General features: G+C 34.6%; 1 protein-coding gene across 8 annotated transcripts in view; it reads left to right on the top strand.

Annotated features, from left to right (window-relative positions):
* Positions 1-20,156, top strand: part of NIPBL (NIPBL cohesin loading factor) — a 150,127-nt gene extending 129,971 nt beyond the window's left edge. For 3 of the 8 annotated variants that reach the window (XM_014256949.2, XM_088054677.1, XM_088054675.1), the window contains 17 exons: positions 567-665; positions 2,155-2,208; positions 3,378-3,486; positions 4,073-4,209; positions 5,718-5,858; positions 6,172-6,265; positions 6,373-6,527; positions 6,798-6,888; positions 9,981-10,154; positions 10,680-10,870; positions 11,615-11,722; positions 13,064-13,264; positions 13,656-13,802; positions 15,462-15,757; positions 16,067-16,241; positions 16,831-17,016; positions 17,581-20,156. In XM_014256949.2, coding sequence (XP_014112424.1) covers positions 567-665; positions 2,155-2,208; positions 3,378-3,486; positions 4,073-4,209; positions 5,718-5,858; positions 6,172-6,265; positions 6,373-6,527; positions 6,798-6,888; positions 9,981-10,154; positions 10,680-10,870; positions 11,615-11,722; positions 13,064-13,264; positions 13,656-13,802; positions 15,462-15,757; positions 16,067-16,241; positions 16,831-17,016; positions 17,581-17,946 — 2,724 coding nt within the window. In that variant the 3' untranslated portion in view covers positions 17,947-20,156. Of the gene's footprint in view, positions 1-566; positions 666-2,154; positions 2,209-3,377; positions 3,487-4,072; positions 4,210-5,717; positions 5,859-6,171; positions 6,266-6,372; positions 6,528-6,797; positions 6,889-9,980; positions 10,155-10,679; positions 10,871-11,614; positions 11,723-13,063; positions 13,265-13,655; positions 13,803-15,461; positions 15,758-16,066; positions 16,242-16,830; positions 17,536-17,580 lie in introns of those variants that run through there. The other 5 variants (XM_014256951.2, XM_014256953.2, XM_088054679.1 and 2 more) reach the window with 5 other exon arrangements.
* The last annotated feature ends 962 nt before the right edge of the window (positions 20,157-21,118 follow it).

The raw sequence follows: 21,118 nt of genomic DNA, 5'->3' as shown, positions 1-21,118 counted from the left end.
AAACTTTAATGCATTTTTAACAGTTCCATAAATGAGAAGTAATTTTGGAATAGTTTTTGTTCACTTGGAATAATTTTTTGTTCACTTGAATTCTATTCTATATTTTTCTTTATTCAAAAACATTGGAAGGTTACATACTTTGTATATTTGAGTGTAGAGACTTGACTTCTCTCTCTTTCCTGCCTTGTCACAGCTGTTTTGTAAGCTAAATGAACCTACCACTGCTGCTGCAGTTCTGCTTTAAGGATTATTTGTTCAGTTGTCAGCTTCTCAGTCAGCTGTGTTTTTCTGAGGAATACCAATTAATGCAGGAAGGTGGTAACTTTATTTTTTGTAGCATTAGTTCCCATTGTTTCATTTTGCTGAAGTTTGACATGAGATCAGTATAAATCCTGTAATAGTAGATCTGGGTCTGTCTCAGATAACATTTCCTACTACAGTCTCATTTAAGTTGCATAATTCCTTATGAAAAGGCACAGATCATCAGCACATCTGTTGTATGGATATATTAGAATTAATACTTATGTGACAGTGTAAGTTTATGCTAGTATTTTATTTTCCTTCAGAAATTAGTAAATGAGACATTCCAGAAGCTCTGGTTTACTCCAACTCCACACCATGACAAAGAAGCAATGACAAGGAAAATACTAAACATCACTGATGTGGTATGTTAAACAAATTTGAGTTGTATGCAAAATTCAATTTTGTTTTTAGTATCTTAGAAACAGTATCTGTATTTTTTAAACACAGTAATATGATGGTTTCCCCTTTATGTTTCAGGCATGAAATATATGCTAAAAATATTCACGTGATTGAGCAGGCTGTAGGAAATTTTAAATGCTCACTAATCTGCTGGCAGTAATAACTGTGACCACACTATATTCAGATTCTATTAAGTACTTGTTCGGTTAAAACACAACCAATTTCTATTGTATGTAACATTCTACAGGAATTGCTGCTAGCAGTGTATAGTTAAGTCTACCTAAGAACTTGTCTCTTAAAAGAAAATTTTCCTCAAACAATTGATAACCTTTTTTGGTAAGCTTTGTAAGCTGTTTTAGTAAATACAGGCTCATGTTTCTACTAAGAGTAAACTGGTGTATGCATAATTGTATCTTACTTTTACTGAACAGCAAATTAAATAGCATATCTCCAAAATAACAAAGTCTGCTTCAGATTAAAATGCTTTAATTTGTAGTGAAAATACATTGTATAAAACCACTGTGATGAAAAGATGTTTTAATATCAATTCAAGGATATAAATTTAAAAAAAAAATAACTCACTTCATTCCTTAAAATTATAGATTTAGACCTCATTTTGCTTTACAGCATTTTAAAAAATTAGAGTCTGGTTTACATTTTTCCTGTCTGAGGATCAGTCAGTCAGTTTGACTTCTGTTTAATTCTCAGTTCTCCTGACAGTTCTAATTTGAACCACCTGTGTGTTGCTCCTGACATATAATATCAGTGAAGGCTTAGTTTGTTTATATAAAAATACATATATATGTATGCCCAAATAAATATGTGTGTGTGTGCATGTACTTCTCTCTGGTGCACAGACACAAGGGAGTGGCCTGAAAATGTGTCAGGGGAGGTTTAGGTTGAAAATCAGGAAAACGTTCTTCCCCAAAGGGTGGTTGGTCACTGGAACAGGCTCCCTATGGAAGTCATCAGTACCAAACCTGACAGAATTTAAGAGGTGTTTGGACAATGCTCTCAGGCATATGGTCTGGCTCTTGGGGTGTGCTGTGCAGGGCCAGGAGTTGGACTTGATGATCCCTGTGGATCCCTTCCAACTCGAGAGATGCTGTAGTTCTATGATACACATACATGTCCATTTTCAAAGTGTCAGGATTGTATTTATACATGAATTTGTGCAAAATTTTCTACAAAAAGAAGCTTATCTTGCACTAGGGAGAGCAATCTCCAGGAAAGCATTGTGGGCTTTGTGTGCTATGAAATACAAATTCTAGAGTCACTTAAATGGTGAAAACTATCCTTCAAATGCAGAAGACAGTTTCTGATCTCCATTGTTCTTAATGTGTATAGAAATGTATGCATGTTTGCTGTTCTTTTGAGATAACATCTGTATTGAAATAATTTTTCCTCAGATGCCTTGTTTATTAACTAATTTATTCTCAAAAATACTTATAGGTTGCAGCTTGTAGAGATACAGGGTATGATTGGTTTGAACAACTTCTTCAAAATGTAAGTAATGAATTTTGAATGTATAGTATAATCATTGTTAGAATGTTAGTGTTCCTTTTACTTCTAAAGCACATAGACTGGGAACCCCAAGAGCAGTCCTACAATAGACAATTGTAATAATAATAAATTCAATTTCTGCTCCTTAACATCTGACCTGTTTCTCTTTCTTACTCAGTGCACTTTTATTTGGCATTAGTTTCTTTCTTTGCAAATCATCTTTTAAAAATATTTCATTTCTTGGTTTTGGGAGGAGTTTCATTTATTTGTTTAATTTTATTAGTTCTTCAGTAATGACTGGCGTAACACAAAGTCCACAGCTGAGGTACTTAATTCTGAAATAAGGTATCTACTGATGTTGATTTTTTTAAATGGTAGATAAGTGTATTTTCACATCCAGTATATTTTCTACACAATTTATGGAAGCAGTGAATCTTCAGACTATAAGTTACTTCTGCATTATATTCTACTTATATCTAATACCAATATTTTTAAGAATTGATCTTGGTTTGTTTACATCTCTTAATCTGTGTTATCATTCTCTACATCATGCATGCACTGGTTAATTTTCAAGCAAGGAAATCCTTTGATTCCACTTTTGCCTCAAGTGTCATGAAAATAGGTTGTTAATTACATCAGAGCCTCTTCACTAAGAACAGCTTCACTGAAGGAAAGGCTGTAATACGGTCTCAGTCCTTCTTAGATACTAGAAGAATCTTCATGGCCACAATTTTAGTACCCAAACTCATATGTAAAAAGTTTAAATAAAGTATTCATACACAGCTATGTTAGATCCTCATTTGGTATTTTAGCTTAGTGTCAAAAACATTTGTTTTGAATTTGCACTTCATTTCTCTAAGCATTTTAAAAATCTTTGAACTCCTGCTAGTTCCTGCATTATTTTATTAAGCATAGAGCAGCTTTCATCCCGATGCAAAAAATCAGGAGAACTACTATGGATTTTTATTGCAGTTACTTTTTCTTTACTTATGCTGCTTTTTTACTTCCCATAATTCTTTCTTTACCATATAAGTTTTATGGAGAATTAAATCATTTTGTTATCTAAAATCCTTGTGTATCTGCAGTAGTTGTTTTAAGACCATTTATAGCATGTATCCTATACAAATGAATACAGCGTAACACTAAACCATTTTCTGTTTCATCTGCTACAGCTGTTGAAGTCAGAAGAGGATGCCTCATACAAACCTGTGAAGAAAGCCTGTACTCAGCTAGTTGACAATTTGGTTGAGCACATTCTTAAATATGAAGAATCTTTATCAGGTAATATTATTTAAAACTCAGCTAAAATCCTTTGAATTTTTTATGATACTGTAACAGTTCACACTTCATTGTTTACACTTCATTGTAAAAAGCTACTGTCCTGGAATTCCTCTTAAAAGCTGGTTGTAATAAGTCATTGTTCTTAAGTGATGAAATTTTAAGCACGATATAATAAATAATAAGACTTCCCTAATCTTCACCAGCTAACCAAAATAGTAGAACTACCTTTAAAATAAATAACTGGTTCAAACTTTCACATCACTAAAACCAAAACTAACATGGCATGTTTTATTTGCATTAATATGTTCTATATTGGTTATAGGAATCATTGGCGTAGGAAACATTTGCAGTAAAGAGTTTGAAAGCAAGTGATGTCTTTGATGCATGTTTGCTTCTTTTTCAAGTCTTTCGTGGTCCCATATAAATGTTAATACATTACGTTCTCATTTCTAATAAGACATTCTATTTTGATCTTTAAAGAGATGCAATGAAAGAGATAGTGAAAGAATGTTTAGGCCATATGTTTTTCATTGCTTAAACAGTACTTGGTCTTACTATCCCTTTTGTATTTTCTAATCTTTTGCAGATTCTGACAATAAAGGTGTGAATTCTGGTCGCTTGGTTGCTTGCATAACCACTTTGTTCTTATTCAGCAAAATAAGGCCCCAGCTAATGGTCAAACATGCAATGACCATGCAGCCATACCTGACCACTAAATGTAGTGTAAGTAAAGAAAATCAGTCTTTTCCCTAGATAATTGGGCATGAAAATGAACGTCTGTCTTGTATACTTGAGGAAATTTAAGGTAGGAAAAGAAAATGTAATAAAGGTGTGGAGTGTTTTCATGAGCATCATAGCTTTGGAAGTTACTAGATCCTTTTGATGATCCCTGTAGCTTTTAAGATGTTCTTCCTCCCATTCTACTGTCATATTTTGCAGCCAAATGAAACTGAAACCTGTTCTGCATCTTTCCCAGTTTTTCTCCCTTCAGAAAATAGTTTCTTAGAATTGTTTTAGTTTACAGTCACAGTCTTAAAAGTAGTTAATGTTTAAACTATGAATCTTAAGACTAAGGATAAGGTTCCATAAGATAGAGTGATCTAATATATAGCAGATAAAAGAAAACTTCTTATTCTCTTCTAGACTTCATTTCTTACTTCTCTAGCTCTAGTGCTCTTGTATTTCTCTGTAAGACATTGTAGAGAGCTCTAACACTGAAACCCACCCCCATTCAGGTCTCTGAATCCTTGCAATAGTTTCTGCCATTTTGATCTGGCACCCTGACTGGTTATAAGGAGCAGGGCAGGATCATGCACCCATTGCTCAAGGATGATGAGCATGAGTGGGTAGCAGCAGTGCCATTCAATAGGTGAGCTGCCCAGGGCAGGCTTAAGGGGTACTTATTACCAACTTAGACTGTAGATACAGCCTGGCATTTTCCAGGCATTTTCCATGTTCCATAGGGCACATTTACAGTCTCTAAGAGCTATTTCTGAACAAACAGGATAGGAAAGACTTATATAAATATTTACTTGCTGCTGCTCATTTAGTTGGTTGCAAATGGTTTGTTTTGTATTTACACAGGTTGAGATGAATCACAAAATTACCACTGACAGCTTGAACATGTCAAATAGCTTGATACTAGCATTCAGGATTTATACTATCCTGGTTAGCAAGCTGGATTTGTCAAAAGTCCATTTCTAGCAGGATGTCTCTTTAACAGATGTTTTCCATAGATTCCAGACTTAAAATATACTTGCAGTCATCATAATGCAAACCAGTAGTAATTTTAATTGTAATTTCTACACTTGTGCACATTATTACTTTTTGATTAAGGTGCATTACGTCATTGCGCAACTTCATTTTTTTGCTGGTGCCTGGTTTTCAGGTGTTGTGTCTTCTCTAGCGTGCATATCTCAGGAAGAATTCCTAGATTTCTTGTAAGAGTTCAGAAAATTATCAGACCCAAAGGTTTTCACATCTGGCACAGCCTTGATAAGACATGTAATTCTGCTTATCCAGACTTTTTTTCCCCAGAATGCCTGTAGTAAACAGAACTATATTTCGTAATAATGTGTAATCTAATAGCAGATGTGAAATATATAAATATTCTTTTAGATATTTACCAAATATCTTAAATAAGTTGGACTTTTTAACTGTCAGTACATAATAATAGTACTTAGCTTATCCATGACCAGAAGTATTAAACACTATAAATGCTGTTGTTTCAGACCCAGAATGATTTCATGGTGATCTGCAATGTTGCAAAAATCTTAGAGCTTGTAGTGCCGCTAATGGAGCACCCAAGTGAGACCTTTCTTGCCACTATTGAGGAAGACCTCATGAAACTCATCATCAAATATGGCATGACAGTAAGTTTTTAATTGCTACTATTCTATTGATTCCATTTCACATGACTTTAGTTCAAAGACAGTCTTATCTTCATTATGAATATAACTTCTGAGCAATGAAAAATCAGTGTACGTGGTTTATCAGGATTTCCATGTGTTTTCTCTGTATTTTAATGAGTATGAATTGGTTTTCAGAGCAGTCTGGGGAGGCATATTATGTTATATCTGTTAGATTGTTAATTTTAGTTCAGCATAGCTTTTTCCTGCAAAACTTAACAAGAATCTCAATTTAAACTTCTGAGTAGATGATTTATTTGTGTTTTCTTGCTCCTAGGTCGTTCAGCACTGCGTGAGCTGTCTTGGGGCTGTTGTGAACAAGGTCACCCAGAACTATAAATTTGTATGGGCTTGTTTTAACAGATACTATGGTACGCAAAATCGTAACAATTCTCACTTTTCAGTTTTGAATACAAATTTTATCTGAGAGATACACCACATTTAAACACTGAGATAAAAAACTTTTATTTTACTACAGGTGCACTTTCTAAATTAAAAAATCAACACCAAGAAGACCCCAACAGTACAATACTTACTGCCAATAAACCAGCACTCCTTAGATCACTTTTCACTGTTGGAGCACTGTGTCGCCATTTTGATTTTGATCAGGAAGACTTTAAGGGCAACAGTAAGGTAAACTAACTTTCATTTATTCTCCATGTCTTAGGTATATTGAATGCTTCATTTTAATTTGAAAGCACATTATTCCTAGTCCCCCTCAGGTATGTATTTTTTCCTAATGCATAAGGTATTGTTTTCTGGTTTTTAAATACATGTTATTGCTAGGACTGTGCAGTAAAGTTGTGTTTCTCCATTCCTTTTTTATGTATGTTCTTTATATAAAAGATTAAAAACATCTATTCCATCTTCAAATAGCTATTAATTTTGTTTTAATTTGCCCAGGTTAACATTAAGGATAAAGTACTTGAACTGCTGATGTATTTTACAAAGCATTCAGATGAAGAAGTACAGACAAAAGCCATTATTGGTCTTGGTAAGAAATATTAATAGTTTTTTATTATTCTGCTCTAGTAAAAATGCATGTGTATCAGTAGGAATTCATGTATTTGTGTAGTCACAGAAGAGGTTACTTAAAATCAAAACTTACTGCATATTTTGTTTGAGAACTGGTCATAGGAAAGCTGTCAAAGGGTTGCTAGTTGCATAAGTCTGCAGCAGCTTGGGTGCTTTTGACAATGAATGCCTTTTGATGTGTGACCAAGTTGTAGAGGGAAGCAAATTTTCAAGGTAATGAAGATGCTATTTTTTTACTCCACATGCAAGTATAACTCCAAACCTTGTTTTTCAGTCCACAAGGTAAAAAAGGATGGAAAAACTTGGAACATTTTAGGGGTAGGAGCAGACATTCTGCAGGACTCAAGGGAACTGCTGTAGCTGGATGGCCTTTTTGAGATTAGTATGGCATTTCAGTGATTTGCAGTAGAAAATGAACTGCCACTCAGGGATAAAAATTGTAGATCTGAGAAAATCTTGTTTGGGCAGATAGGTCTTGGTGTCTGGAAGAATTCAATTCTTGGTTATTGCTTGGTCTAAAATAAATTGTCCCCAAGGCATGAAAGCCTCCATTGTATGATTTAACTGTGGGCAAGAATTTCCTTCTTTATGATGCTATTTAGGTGACTTTTTAGATATTCTACTCTAACAGGCTAGGGAGGGCTGTGAGGATAAGGATCAAGACTGAATCTTCATTTCATATTCTAAGAAATACCATTTCAAGACAGTTGAGAAGGATTAATGGCATTGGAGTTGTCTCTGTTGCAGGAACAATGGACTAGCAGCTTTTCTGGGCATAATGTCAATGTACCTGACACTAACCTATAATCTAGTCCAGTTTAATTGCGCTCTACAGAATATCATATGTTGGGTAGGGTGTGTATTCCTAACCATAGAGATGATCACTCTGCTCATGAATATGGAGTATGTCATATTTGCCAAAAATGTTTCTGAATTATAGACTGAACTGTGAACTGTTTTGTCAGTAGTCATTCTTCAGATTTTTTTTTTCTGCCTGTAAACGTATCAATCTTTATTTTATTTAAACCTCACTGTTTTTAGTGATATATCGATTTCATCCAAGTACTGATTCTGAAGATAGCTGGTGAATGTATGGAGATGTAGTAGACAGTGCAAATTTCGACCTCAGTCTGGTCACTGTGCAGCGTTATCAAACTCATTCAATGCTCATGAGCAGCAGTACACTGAAAAGGACTAGCAAGCTAACTCAACGTTTATATATGACAAAAAGGGTCATGTGAAGAATGTACTTTCCTATCAGCCTGTCACCTTAGTAGGGACACTCAACAGGTTTAGCCTTTGCTTCAGGATGTGTCACTGCTCTCGAGGGATTAAGCTTAATCCTAAGGTTAATAATCGTGGTTGTGCTTCTTTTCCAGATATGTACTTGCAAAGCAAGTTGAGGATATAAATTCTTAGTAAATTTTGCTAAACTTTTAGGTGCCTAACAGTAAATGTTTAATCAACCAAGTTCAGTGCTTACTCTAAAGATTCTTAACAGAGTGAAAACAAAGGTGTGAAGAGAAATGTTGTGACAGCATCTCTGAGATGTGAATTCAGTTCTTAAAAAAACATACAGCAGGTGCCTTTCTTCATCTCCTATGACAGCCTCATATGCAAGTAAGATTACTTCCCCAGTTAACTGGGGATGGAAAAGTAAGAATTTCTCTGAGAATAGTAGTGGTTTAGATTTTTCAAGTGAATGAAGAAAAAGTTTTATTAGTTGTTATGAATACATCCATGTGCTTTTCATTTTTAAAATTAACAAGAAGTGGGCTGGCCTTTGCACAGAGGTGGTCAAGTTACAAACATCAATGTACACTTGTATAGACTGAACAATCATACCACATACTCTAAAGACCACCATAATTTCTTCTTCTCTTTTCCCTTTCTCTCGCTGGCTTCTCTGCTTCTTGTTTTGAGATTGAAATGAGATCTGAAATACACTAAGGGCTTGCCTTGGACTTCACCTTTACCTACACTGTCTTTTTGTGTGTATGGAGCCTATTTTAAAAACTTCAAAACTGGCTCAACCTTCCCTCTGTTACAGCTGTTTTTATATATTGCTCTTGCATAATTTTATTTGCTTTTATTTATTCCCCCATTTTTCTTTTATGTTCCAATTTTTTCTGTGTGCCCATTTAACATCTGAATTTTTTGTGGTCATAAGAAATGCATTTAATGTCTACTTTTTCCTAAACAGTCTTTAAAACAATGAAGTAGTTAAATGTAAATTAATTAGGATGTTATGTTCCCATTACTTTTTTTTTAAGATACTGTGTAAGAGTTTGTCAGAAACACTTCTAAATCTACATACATTATCTAAAATGGTATATACTGCCAGTAATTTAGAGAAGTTTTTATTAAATACCCACTTAAGAACAGACAATTTGTTGGCAAGGGAAGACTACAGCTAAGAACTGTTCTGTAGTGTGTGTCTTCCAAAATACATAGTCTTGGAACACTTCAGATGATCTTCAAGGGAAGACTACAATAGGTGTATGAATAATGACAGCAAGAGGTATAAAATCTACTGTGTTCCTTGGTGACTATTTTTTCTATTATGATGTTAAATACCCATGATATTTATCAACCTTTCCACATTTTCTCTGCATCCGTATGAGCCACATTTTACAGTTGCAGCAAAATGTTTGTCTCTAGATGTATTAGAATGTCTGTATTAGAAAAATAACAGATATTTTTTGATAATGTTCCTTTCTAGTTTTTATGATTGCTCTTAGTCATTGAGATGCAGGCCACTACACTGGACCTGGTTCCAGACCTGTGTAACTTTCTGTGCAGCTGCCCTTGGTCAACACTCCATTTTACCCATCAGACAAAATCGTAGTTAATAGGACTGTCATGGTTATTAGAGCTCCTTGTAAACAACGGATGGTGTCCATATGGAAGCGTGATAGTGTTTGGACTAGAAAAAGCTGTGCTGCTGGGAGGAGATACATTTTATACCTTTCTTCTGAACAGCTTAAAAAGCAGAAATACAATTTCTAGATTATAATACTGAGAACCATTTCCTCTTTTTTCCACTCTTAGGATTTGCATTTATACAGCACCCAAGTTTAATGTTTGAACAAGAAGTGAAGACTCTGTACAACAGCATTCTTTCAGATAAGAACTGTTCAGTAAACTTAAAAATCCAGGTGTTAAAAAACCTCCAGACCTACTTGCAGGAGGAGGATACACGTATGCAGCAGGCAGACAGAGACTGTAAGTGCTGAATTCTTCTGTGCTCATGAGCCTTGCAAAACCTGACTTTGTTGCATACAGTTACTATATGTCTGCACTGAGTCACTTAAAATTGTAAACAGATCAGTAGTATTGTACCCAAAATACTGTAGAATGATCTAAAAAGAGGTATATGCGTAGATGTGTTATTTACTTCCAAAATGCATAAATACTGGCAGCAATCCAGAATTCATAATTGTAATGATGGTAATATTTTTTATCAAAAAACACTCTTAAGTTTAATTTGCAGATAGAAAATAACTAATGCAACATTATTAAAAAACTTTATTAAGGAATTAAGACTTGAATTAAAATTTTGTCTCTCTATTTTGTTGATATACATATTTATACGTTAGATTACTCAATGTTTCATGAGATCATAAACCCATTCTAAGGCAGCTGAAAGGTGTGTTTATTGTGAAACTTAAACATCAGCATACAGGAAGTGATGGCAAAATAAGTGGTTATACTATGATGAGTATGCTATTGCTTTTGTCCTTTCCACAGGGAAAAAAGTAGCAAAACAGGAAGACCTGAAAGAAATGGGTGATATTTCCTCAGGGATGAGTAGTTCCATCATGCAGCTATATCTCAAACAGGTCCTTGAGGCTTTCTTTCATAACCAGTCCAGTGTACGCCACTTTGCTCTAAATGTCATTGCACTGACATTAAACCAAGGTCTCATCCATCCTGTTCAGGTATGATAGGCTTTTGTGGTGGGACTTCTTTTTCTTCGTGTTTTTAGGGGCTTTCACACTTGCTACATAAATTTTCAGGTCTTCTACTTATGTTACAGTAGTTTCTTCCTGTAGCAAGAAGCTTTTACAGAAGGCACATTTTAAAATCTGCTTTATGTTGTTAGCCAATGAGATTCCAAATGCTTTCATTATCTATATTTGGATTAAGATGTAAAAGCCCAGGCAGTACCTAAAGAGCATGTAGATATGTGCATTGGAGCATATTTCTGTTACAACTTCGAGGTATATGCCAAAATGTTTTCTTTATTTAGTTCTTTATTCTGTGTCAGCTTGCTTCCAGCTCAATCCCTATATCCTCCAAACACTGTGGAATTCCACAGTCAGTGTCAGAACTTCAACCATCATCTCCATCACTCTTTGCTTACATAATGTTTTGTAATTAATTTTTGATGCTGCAACCATTTCACATGTTCAGTCATAAATGTTTTTTGGGGGGGTGGTTAAAATGCAATTTTCTGTATTTTAAACTGACTATAGAGTTTGAGGAGAAGGGAAGTACTTTGTGAAACCTCACAACTTCATTAGAATGCTGGTGTCTTGTAGTATTTTGTTCTGTTTACTTGAAAAAAAAGTATTAAGTTGCATAGACCTTCCTATTCTAATTTCTGCAGTAGAAACAAAGAACAAAGACTGAGAAAGAGGAGGTACAATGCCTTTGAATAACCATTTCGTTTGTTTTTCAAGTGTGTGCCATACTTAATTGCTATGGGCACAGATCCAGAGCCCTCTATGCGAAATAAAGCTGACCAACAGTTGGTGGAAATAGACAAAAAATATGCTGGGTTCATTCACGTGAGTAATTCTAATTTAACATTTTATAAAATATTTTTATGTTCTCTAGTGGTTTAACACTTGAATATGTTTCAGCTTTAGAAAAAGACTATAAAGGAAAAAAGTAAAATAACTGTAGGCAGTTGTAAAGATGACTCTTTCCCCTGTTCGGAGATTTCTGTTCTGAGAAACAGGAAGGAATTTAATAAATTAATAACATAATTTGAAGTGTCTCTTCTAGTCCAAAATTTCCTTTAATTTGTGATTCACAGTAATATTTTCTACACTAAACAGTACTTAAGAGCCTTTATGTGAGAAGAGGTAAGGACAAGTGTTTCATAATGTTTAGCAGTGATTTTCCTGTATCAGTGGACTAGAAAAGAAAACACCGTGTAACAGTCAATAGAATTCCTTGGTGTATATATATCTTAGGGTGTGCAATGCAGAAAGGCTTTATAAATTGTAATCTAAGCAGAAGCATAGGAAGCTGTTTACATCTGATGAATCTTGCTTAAAGGAAAAACTACGGGCTATGTGAGGATGTGGAGTTGTGGCATAGTGCCAGTTCTGCTTAAGATCTGCAATTAGGCTGCAGCATTCTCCTTATTTTGGAAGATCCCAATCTAGGTTCAGTGTGTGTACTATGTTGAAGGACTTCTCACATGTCCTTCCTTGTATTCCAGTGCATTTGGAGCATTGCACTGTTGATGGCATCCAAACAGATAACTCATCCATTAGGTGAAGGCTAGCAGTTGGAATTTGCTGTGTTAGGCAGCTGGGATTTAAGAGTGTATAGACAACTTTGTTGAACAACAGCAGCAGAGGTAGTATGAGGACAATTGGCTATGCAGCCTAACTAGAGATTGTTTGTTCTGAAACTAGAGCAGGACCATTGAAGTGAGTAAAATCAGCTGGAAATTATTAGATATATGAAGGAAAAAAAACCCAAAAAACCAAAAAAACACTAGTTTCCTATTTGTTAGTGCTATTGTACTCATACAGATTAAATTACTTGTTTCACTACAGGGGATACCAAGCATATACATGTGGTAAAATATTTTGTTCATGTATGAAAACATTTCCCTGAAAATTGTTTGAATTTAAATACCTGGCTATAGTGGGTAAACAGATTAGATGTATGTTCCTCATAGCAGAATTTACAGTCAAAGCAGTTCACAAGACATTCTGATCTCTGCCACAAGTTCTGTTTGACAGCTCAAATCTATTTGCTGCCTCAAAAGGTAGTATTGCCTCAGTGCGTGTTTTAAATTTAAATTTCAGACGAGCATCCCTTTAAAAGGATTGAATTTTACTGCTTTCAAAGTAATGTTTTGAATAAAAATAAATATATTTCCCTTTCAGATGAAAGCAGTGGCTGGTATGAAGATGTCTTACCAAGTACAACAGGCAATTAATACCTGCCCAAAAGATCCTGTGAGAGGATTTAGACACGATGAATCATCCAGTGCACTGTGTTCACACCTCTACTCCATGATTCGAGGGAACCGTCAGCACAGACGAGCCTTTCTAATTTCTTTACTCAACCTCTTTGATGATACTGCAGTAAGCACCACATTTCCTTCACTTAAAAATAAGTTAAAATGCAGCATTACAGGCTTAAGTTCTCATTTTATGATGTATTTTTGTAACATAATTATTGGTAGATTTGTCCTTGATGTCCCTACTTTTTTTGGTTAATATAAAGTATCTATCTGTGTGCTAGAATGCATGTTGCATCATTGTACCCTTTTATACTCAGTTTGGACTGATCAGAAATAATGTATCTTCAGGTAGGACTAAATTTTGCATGTATAGATGTTTTTTAGAGTGGGTGTGGGGACTATATAGATAAAAATTGTGTTCATGTTTTTTGCTCTAGACTGTTAGGAACACTGCAGAAGTATATGAATCCAGGATATTTCTTCATGTATTTATGTGTTATTTTTTCTTCCAGAAAACAGAGGTGAATATGCTTTTGTACATAGCAGACAATCTAGCCTGTTTTCCTTACCAAACACAGGAAGAGCCACTGTTTATAATGCATCATATAGACATTACACTATCAGTTTCTGGTAGCAACCTACTACAGTCATTTAAAGAGGTATGTGCATTTATATTTTAGTATATTTATGGTGGTGGAAACATAAGCTTCTCCATAATGGGGTCAATTTTTCAGTGAATGCAGTACTATTATTATTGTGTGGACCAGTTGCATTACTTGACATATATATAAACAATAATCAAACATAAACAATAGTCAAAAAACAAACAACACTGTCTGTTCTGACCTGTATCTGGTAGACACTAGTCAAAAACTCTACTCACATTGCTGTTTATATTATTAAAAAAGAATGATGAATTTTGAGATCAGATCTATATAATTTCTCTATATGGCTGTGTAACAGTTAATTTTATACATCTGAAAGCACATCAACGCAGAATTATCGTGGAATAGTAGTTTGTTGTGGTTGTTTGTAAAATGTTAATAATAAAATCCTGTTGGTAGTTTATTTTGTTGTCAAGTAGCTGATGGCAGTTGAATTTGTACTACCTGAGAGATTTAAAATACATTATTTACTGCAAGAGAGGAGTAGGCAGTATTTCTTAAGGCAGCACATAAGAACCTGTATCATGATAGGGTACCTGTTGTTACGACAACACATGAGCCTGTGAGTGGGAGGCTTCTGCTTCTTAAAGACTTCAGTGTCTTCCTTTCCTGAACAACTATTACAGTAGAAGGTGCAAACTGTCAGGAAGCAAACCAGTTTCTAGAATGTGCAGTTTGACTAATAAATACAGAGTTGGTGCCTGAGAGTTCACTGTCTGAAAAGTTCTGTGCTTTAAACTCACCCTACCAAAGCTGATCAAAAAACAAAGTTGATTTTTAATCTGCTTGAAAGAGACATTCTTCAGGCTGAGAACCAGTATGTAGCAGCCAGCATGAAAAGGATGAGATCCTTCTGAGGTCTGTGTTCTGAAAATTCATACTATGTGCAGTAATAATGCATTTGTGAAATTCTGTAGATGTACAAGTAATCATTGAACTAATCATAGAATCATAAAATGGCTAGGGTTGGAAGAGACCTTAAAGATCACCTTGTTCCAACCCTCTGTTCTGGGCAGGGGCACCTTCCACTAGACCAGATTGCTCAGACCTCCACCCAGCCTGGCCTTGAACACTGCCAGGCATAGGGCAGCTGATTATTCTTATTCTTAAGAACTTTTAAGAATTATTCATAAGAGTAAGAATAAGAATAAGAATAAGAATAAGAATAAGAATAAGAATAAGAATAAGAATAATTTAGTCAGCAGTGTAATTAGTGTCATAGAATTTTAAGAGAAAAGGATTTAAAACCAGCTTGAACACCAAAGTACATGTGGAAATCTTCATGATACACAGAAATTATATTCAGGTGAAAGAAAAACAGAATTTTCTTCCTGATTTATTGTGTTTGCCGTTCTGTATTTGCTGTCACTGATGAACTAAGGAACTTCAGCAGTCTTTTTATGATAACATACCAGGGGACTGTTTGTTGTTTCAGTTCCTTCTGTATGCATCTTGACAGAAAATCTGGCTTTTGGATAATTTTTTCAGTATCTTTTTGCCATAAATAATTTTAAGCCTATGAAGTTATAAATTAATAACATTTTTCAGGGAATTCTCGCTAATTTAAGCTAATAATTATTTTGGACAGATTACTTTAGGAATATACATGATACTACTTACCCTAATTTGGAATGTAACTTCTCTGTCTTGCAGTCCATGGTGAAAGACAAAAAAAAGGAAAGAAAGCCTTCATCAGATGAGGAGACTGAGAGTGACAGTAACAGTGGTAGTGGGAGTGAAAGTGAGGAGGAAGCTTCTAAGCCTCGGAGGTTACGGAAACGAGTGGACTCTGATTCAGATTCTGATGAAGAGAATGATATAAATGCAGTGATGAAGTGTTTACCTGAAAATTCAGCTCCTTTAATTGAATTTGCTAATGTCTCCCAAGGCATATTATTACTTCTAATGCTGAAACAGCATCTAAAGAACCTCTGTGGGTTCTCTGATAGGTAAGGCTTTTTAGATAATAGGACACTTATTACAGTTGTTGTTTTAGAAGTTTTTTCCATTTATTTAAGTTGATTTTAACTACAATACAATACATTGCTACAAAGCAATACATTTGTGTAACAGAGAAAAAAAACTTATTGAGTTGAACTTTGGCTAAAAAAAACCAATTATTTGATTTCTTACCTGACTATCTATTGTATATGTAATGATTCAGAGATAAATACCTATATGGGAGATTTTAAAACCTTTTTGTTCAAATTGCTCTGGATTTTCCTTAAAAAGTCTTCTCTTTTGTTTTCTTTAAACAGTAAAATTCAAAAATATTCTCCATCTGAATCTGCAAAAGTGTATGATAAAGCTATAAACAGGAAGACAGGAGTGCATTTCCATCCAAAACAAACTTTGGATTTTCTGCGGAGTGATATGGCCAATTCCAAGATCACAGAAGAAGTGAAGAGGAGTATAGTAAAACAGTACTTAGATGTAAGTAAAATCACTTTGGAAAAAGTCTGAAGTCCTTTAACATAGTATAAACTTTAAAGTAGATTTCAAAATGTTAAGGTCCTTGTTATTTTACCTGATTGTTATCTTACCTGATGTATGGATCTTCCTTTCAGGATGTTTAGCAGGATTGTATTTCAAAGATAATAAGTTTAAATTCAATGATAATTAATTTCAGCTAAAGGATATTCATCTTTATGGAGTATCTTCCAGTTTCTAGTATCCATGTTGTATACCTCTCCCATATTACTTGCTCACTTTATTCCTGACTCTTTCCATCATGGGAACAGAGACTGGATGTGGTTTATTAACTGTCCCTCACTCCGCACCAGTAACAGTTAGAGGAAACTTGCCATTTGGAAAACACAGGAAGAAAGGTTTTGTATATCCACAAAAAAAAATTCAGAAAGTTAAGTTTGTAAAACACAACACAAGCTGTTCAGGTTGTCTTCGTATGTTTTACCCTGTTTGTTTATGTTGGTACTTATTTCTAACATAATGTAATATGATATAAATGTCCCATGTTCAAAATTACAAAATGAACTGGTTTTTTTATTTTTTTTTAAAATAGTTCAAGCTCCTTATGGAACATTTGGATCCTGATGAAGAGGAAGAAGATGGAGAGGTGTCAGCTAGCACAAATGCTCGGAACAAAGCAATTACCTCGCTGCTTGGAGGAGGCAGCCCTAAAAACAATGCAGCTGAGACAGAGGACGATGAAAGTGATGGGGAGGATAGAGGAGGAGGCACTTCAGGGGTGAGGCGGAGGAGGAGTCAACGTATTTCGCAGCGTATTACGTAAAATGATTTTTATGTGCTTATAAATGTCAGTTTATTATATTAAATGTACACCAAGTAATGTAATCCACATGAAAAAAAAGCATTTTGTAGATAGAGATTCTCTACTTAACCGTTTATACAACTTTTGTAGAAAGTTTAACAGAAAAGACAATAAAAAAAAAAAACAACTAGAAAATGAGATTTATCCCGTATAAAAAGTTATTAATTTTCCTTTGGAATGTACTGTGTGTTATCCTTTTTATTGTTGCCAAGTTTTTATGTAGCTTTATGATTCATGTGTATATATAATTTTATATATCAATAAGAGATAAAGACACGGGTACAAATTAAGAGTATGTGGTTTTACAAGGATATGTTAACCCCTTGGCGCTGGCGGTCGCGGTGCGTCTCATTGCCGGCAATGGAATGTGTGCCGGGGAATCCCAACTCCCGGCGTCAAGGGATTAAAAGCAATAAAAGCAATAATTTCACTAAAGTTCTTTTGTGTAACACTTGGTCTTTTTTCCCCCCAATGTTTTAGTCATTGAGAAGGTCAAAACGAAATTCAGACTCTACGGAGTTGGCAGCACAGATGAATGAAAGTGTTGATGTCATGGATGTCATCGCTATTTGCTGTCCAAAGTACAAAGACCGACCACAAATTGCAAGAGTAGTACAGAAAACCAGCAATGGCTTCAGTGTTCAGTGGATGGCAGGCTCCTACAGTGGCTCCTGGACTGAGGCTAAGCGCCGTGATGGCCGCAAACTGGTGCCTTGGGTAGACACTATTAAAGAGTCAGACATTATTTACAAAAAAATTGCTCTAACGAGTGCTAATAAGCTGACTAATAAAGTTGTGCAGACTTTACGATCGCTGTATGCCGCCAAGGATGGAACTTCCAGCTAATGAATTTGTACATGCAGCCAAATTTACAGGAATTGAAATAACAGAAAAACTTGAAATATCAACTTTCTGGCAAAAAAAAAAAATCAGTTAAATGAAGAGTAAGAATGGAACCTGGGACGCGGGGAAAAAAGAAGGAAATGTTTGGTAAACATTTTTGTGGGAGCTTCCTTCGCTGTTGTGCAGCAGAAACTTCTCAGTTCATTTTTACTCCCACTGTATTATAGTTTAACAAAAAATTGTTTATATCTTGAAAAAAAAACCTTTCTGTTTAAAAAAAATAAACAAGTGAATGTTGGAAATTAGTCTGTTAATGTTCTTAATAAAGTGTTCTTGGAGTTTAACCTAGCAGCGGATGGCTTTCTTTAGCTTAGCCCAGTTTCCAGGAAAGCATTGTTTTTCCAGGCTGTAAAGTGGCAGAATCTCCTGGATATATAATTTATTCTGTTGAAGAAAAAAAAAAAAAAAGAAAGAAAAAAAAGCATGCAGTATCTATGACCTATCTGCAGGAGGAGTTTTTGTAAATGTAGATTTTGATGTATTAGGTCACCCTGAAGTAATACAAGAAAAGGGATCCCCAGCAAATCTGGTGGAACGAATACTGCAATAAATTTTTTTACTTCTCTTTGTTACTTGTCTGTTTCCATTTGAATTTCTTATTGTAAAGATCTGTTTAAATCCATTTATATTATTTTGCAGTCTTTTATGTAAAATTTACTATATCAGTGGTTTTCAAAACAAGACATAAAATATTGTTTATACAGTTTGTATAGGCTGACTTCTGAATAATTGGTATCTTTTTATTTTTATCCCTAAAGGGGTGTAAACACAAGTTAACACTAGGGTTTTATTGTATCCTGCAATATTTAGTATTAACTATATGATTTAGCACTGTGCCAAACACATTTTCAAGAGTACATTTTGATATAAAAAGAAACTATAGTTTATTCCTTGTATGCTTCAATTTCTTTCTAATGCTGTCCAAGTGGTAACTTACGATAGTTCAAATCTGGGGAAAGCTGAATGTCTCTTCTGCTTGGGCAAACTGGCCATGTATGCATTTCACTGGGTTAATATAGAGAGGCTTGTGTCAAGAGGAGCTAGCTACCGTTGTCTGAGGAGTGAATGCGTATGAGTCTGGGCAATTACACTACATTCCTTCACAAATGAATTTTTTTAAAAAATGTTTGTATATTAGACTAATTTTTTTACTAATTGAAAGATGTTATCACATTTTGTAAATTGAAAAAATGCTGTTGAAATCTTCCAGAAGTATTTGCTTTGACTGCCTTGCCACAACCTTTCATAAGCAGTTTGTCTTCCTAGAGAGCAAGAAAAGCGGCATATTTGCAAACAGGAAAAAATCTAAAAACAGCTAAATTTTTTAGGAGTCTGTTAAACCCTGCTGTCTTTTCAAATGTATTTATCAAAAACAGGTGTTCCTCAACATAATTATTTTTCTATTATGTTTTGTTTCTTTTAAAAATTTAATATATGGTAGGGGGCTGTTTCTATGAAACTAACTTGCAGAATTCTAATAATACATTATTCAATTTGTGAGGAACAGTAACAGTATTCCAAAATACTGATATGTAAAAAACCCAAACAACACATTAAACAAATTATTAATAACTCCTCAGAATCCAGGTAGTAAATTGTTGGGGAATGCCTTTTTGCTGTTTCACCACTGGAATTTCTCTGAACAGAAATGTTTTAGCACCTCTTTGTTTGGTAGTGTTGATAGTATTGTCTTCACCATACAAAAGCCACCTCTTGGGCTAAGATCGGTATTGTTAAAGGAGGGAGAAGTAGAAGAAGCAGGAGTCAGTCCTCTGCTGCTCTGGAAACAGGACATTTCTGTAGCAAACATTGAAAGACTATATTTCTCAGGGCCAAGTGCAGCTTTTATACTGGCAAAGTCATACTTGGAGACTAGAGGGGTTATATGACATGTCAGATATTACTGATAAGCAGAGTTGAAAATACTTCACCAAGAAACTCCCAAGTGATAAACTGAAGGATTTCATACAGTTGCAGTTTAAAATTAAGTTGGCTGTTAGTAATTTCTGATATTAAAGCATTTTATTTTTAATAGATAATACAGATATTTCCTTGTTGATCTCATGTGGCTTTTCCAATAACAAAGATGGGGGATTATTTCAATTTGCTTGGTATTTATTGGAATAAAATTATCAGAAAGAACTTATAATTAAACAATATAAACCTGAAGTCTTAAGTTGTCTTAGTTGAGAGGATTTAGACCATTACTATATTGTATGGTATGCCAGTGGCATACATGCTCCTTGATGGGATGTGATGGCTGTTATATAATTTACAGTTATAAAGTTGATTATAGATGATTAAATAAATTGAATATGATTCTTACTAGTTAAGAGTTGCATTTTACCCTCCCAAAGTACACAAAGTAATACCTAGTCGGGTTTTGCCAATCACAGATACTCTGGTTATTTGCTGTGAAAGGAAAAGGCAGCAATGCCCTGTTTTGGAAAACAAACTCCAGTTAGCTGTGTGTGACTCGGTCTGATGGTTGTCTGCACCATGGAGTGAGTGCCTAGTCTCAACCTCTGAGTAGCAAGTGCAGCTTTACCAGCATGAACCACATCAGTAGCAACAGCACATTCCAAGATAAGAATTTTTCTACATGAGAAGGTGTTTGGTTTTGTTTTGGGTTTTGTTTAAGTGCTGCAGTGCAGTAATTGATCCAGTGACACAATTTTGCTCCTTTGTATTGACATAGCTTTGTAGTATTTTTTCACTGTATGGCTATAGATTTTTACATATGTAACTATAAGATTATTGAAATTTTTATTCTTCCTGCTTTCTCCCTTTGAGTACAGGATCTGTACATAGAACTTGTTGCAAAGGGGTATTATCAAGCTTTTAGAATTAGCACTAGCCATAATGTACTTTTTAAGAAAACACAGACATTTCCACAATCTAAATAAGAATGAAATTATTATTTTTAAGCTTCCACTTCAGTACTGTAAAATTGCAGAATAATTCTTGAATATTTTCAAGATCACAATAGTTTTTGACAGAACTGTAATTACAAGTATTTTTTTAAATGATTCAGTAACACCCTTTTGTATTTTTGAGGTTCTTTATTGCTTATATTAACAACTCTAACATGTACAAAGTAGGCATGAGAAAAACT

Source organism: Pseudopodoces humilis, chromosome 4 (genome assembly GCF_049639895.1).
Source record: "Pseudopodoces humilis isolate 2021_Gansu_Grassland_sample_001 chromosome 4, ASM4963989v1, whole genome shotgun sequence".
Classification (NCBI taxonomy): Eukaryota; Metazoa; Chordata; class Aves; order Passeriformes; family Paridae; genus Pseudopodoces; species Pseudopodoces humilis.
This window is presented reverse-complemented; position numbering and strand designations above follow the sequence as displayed.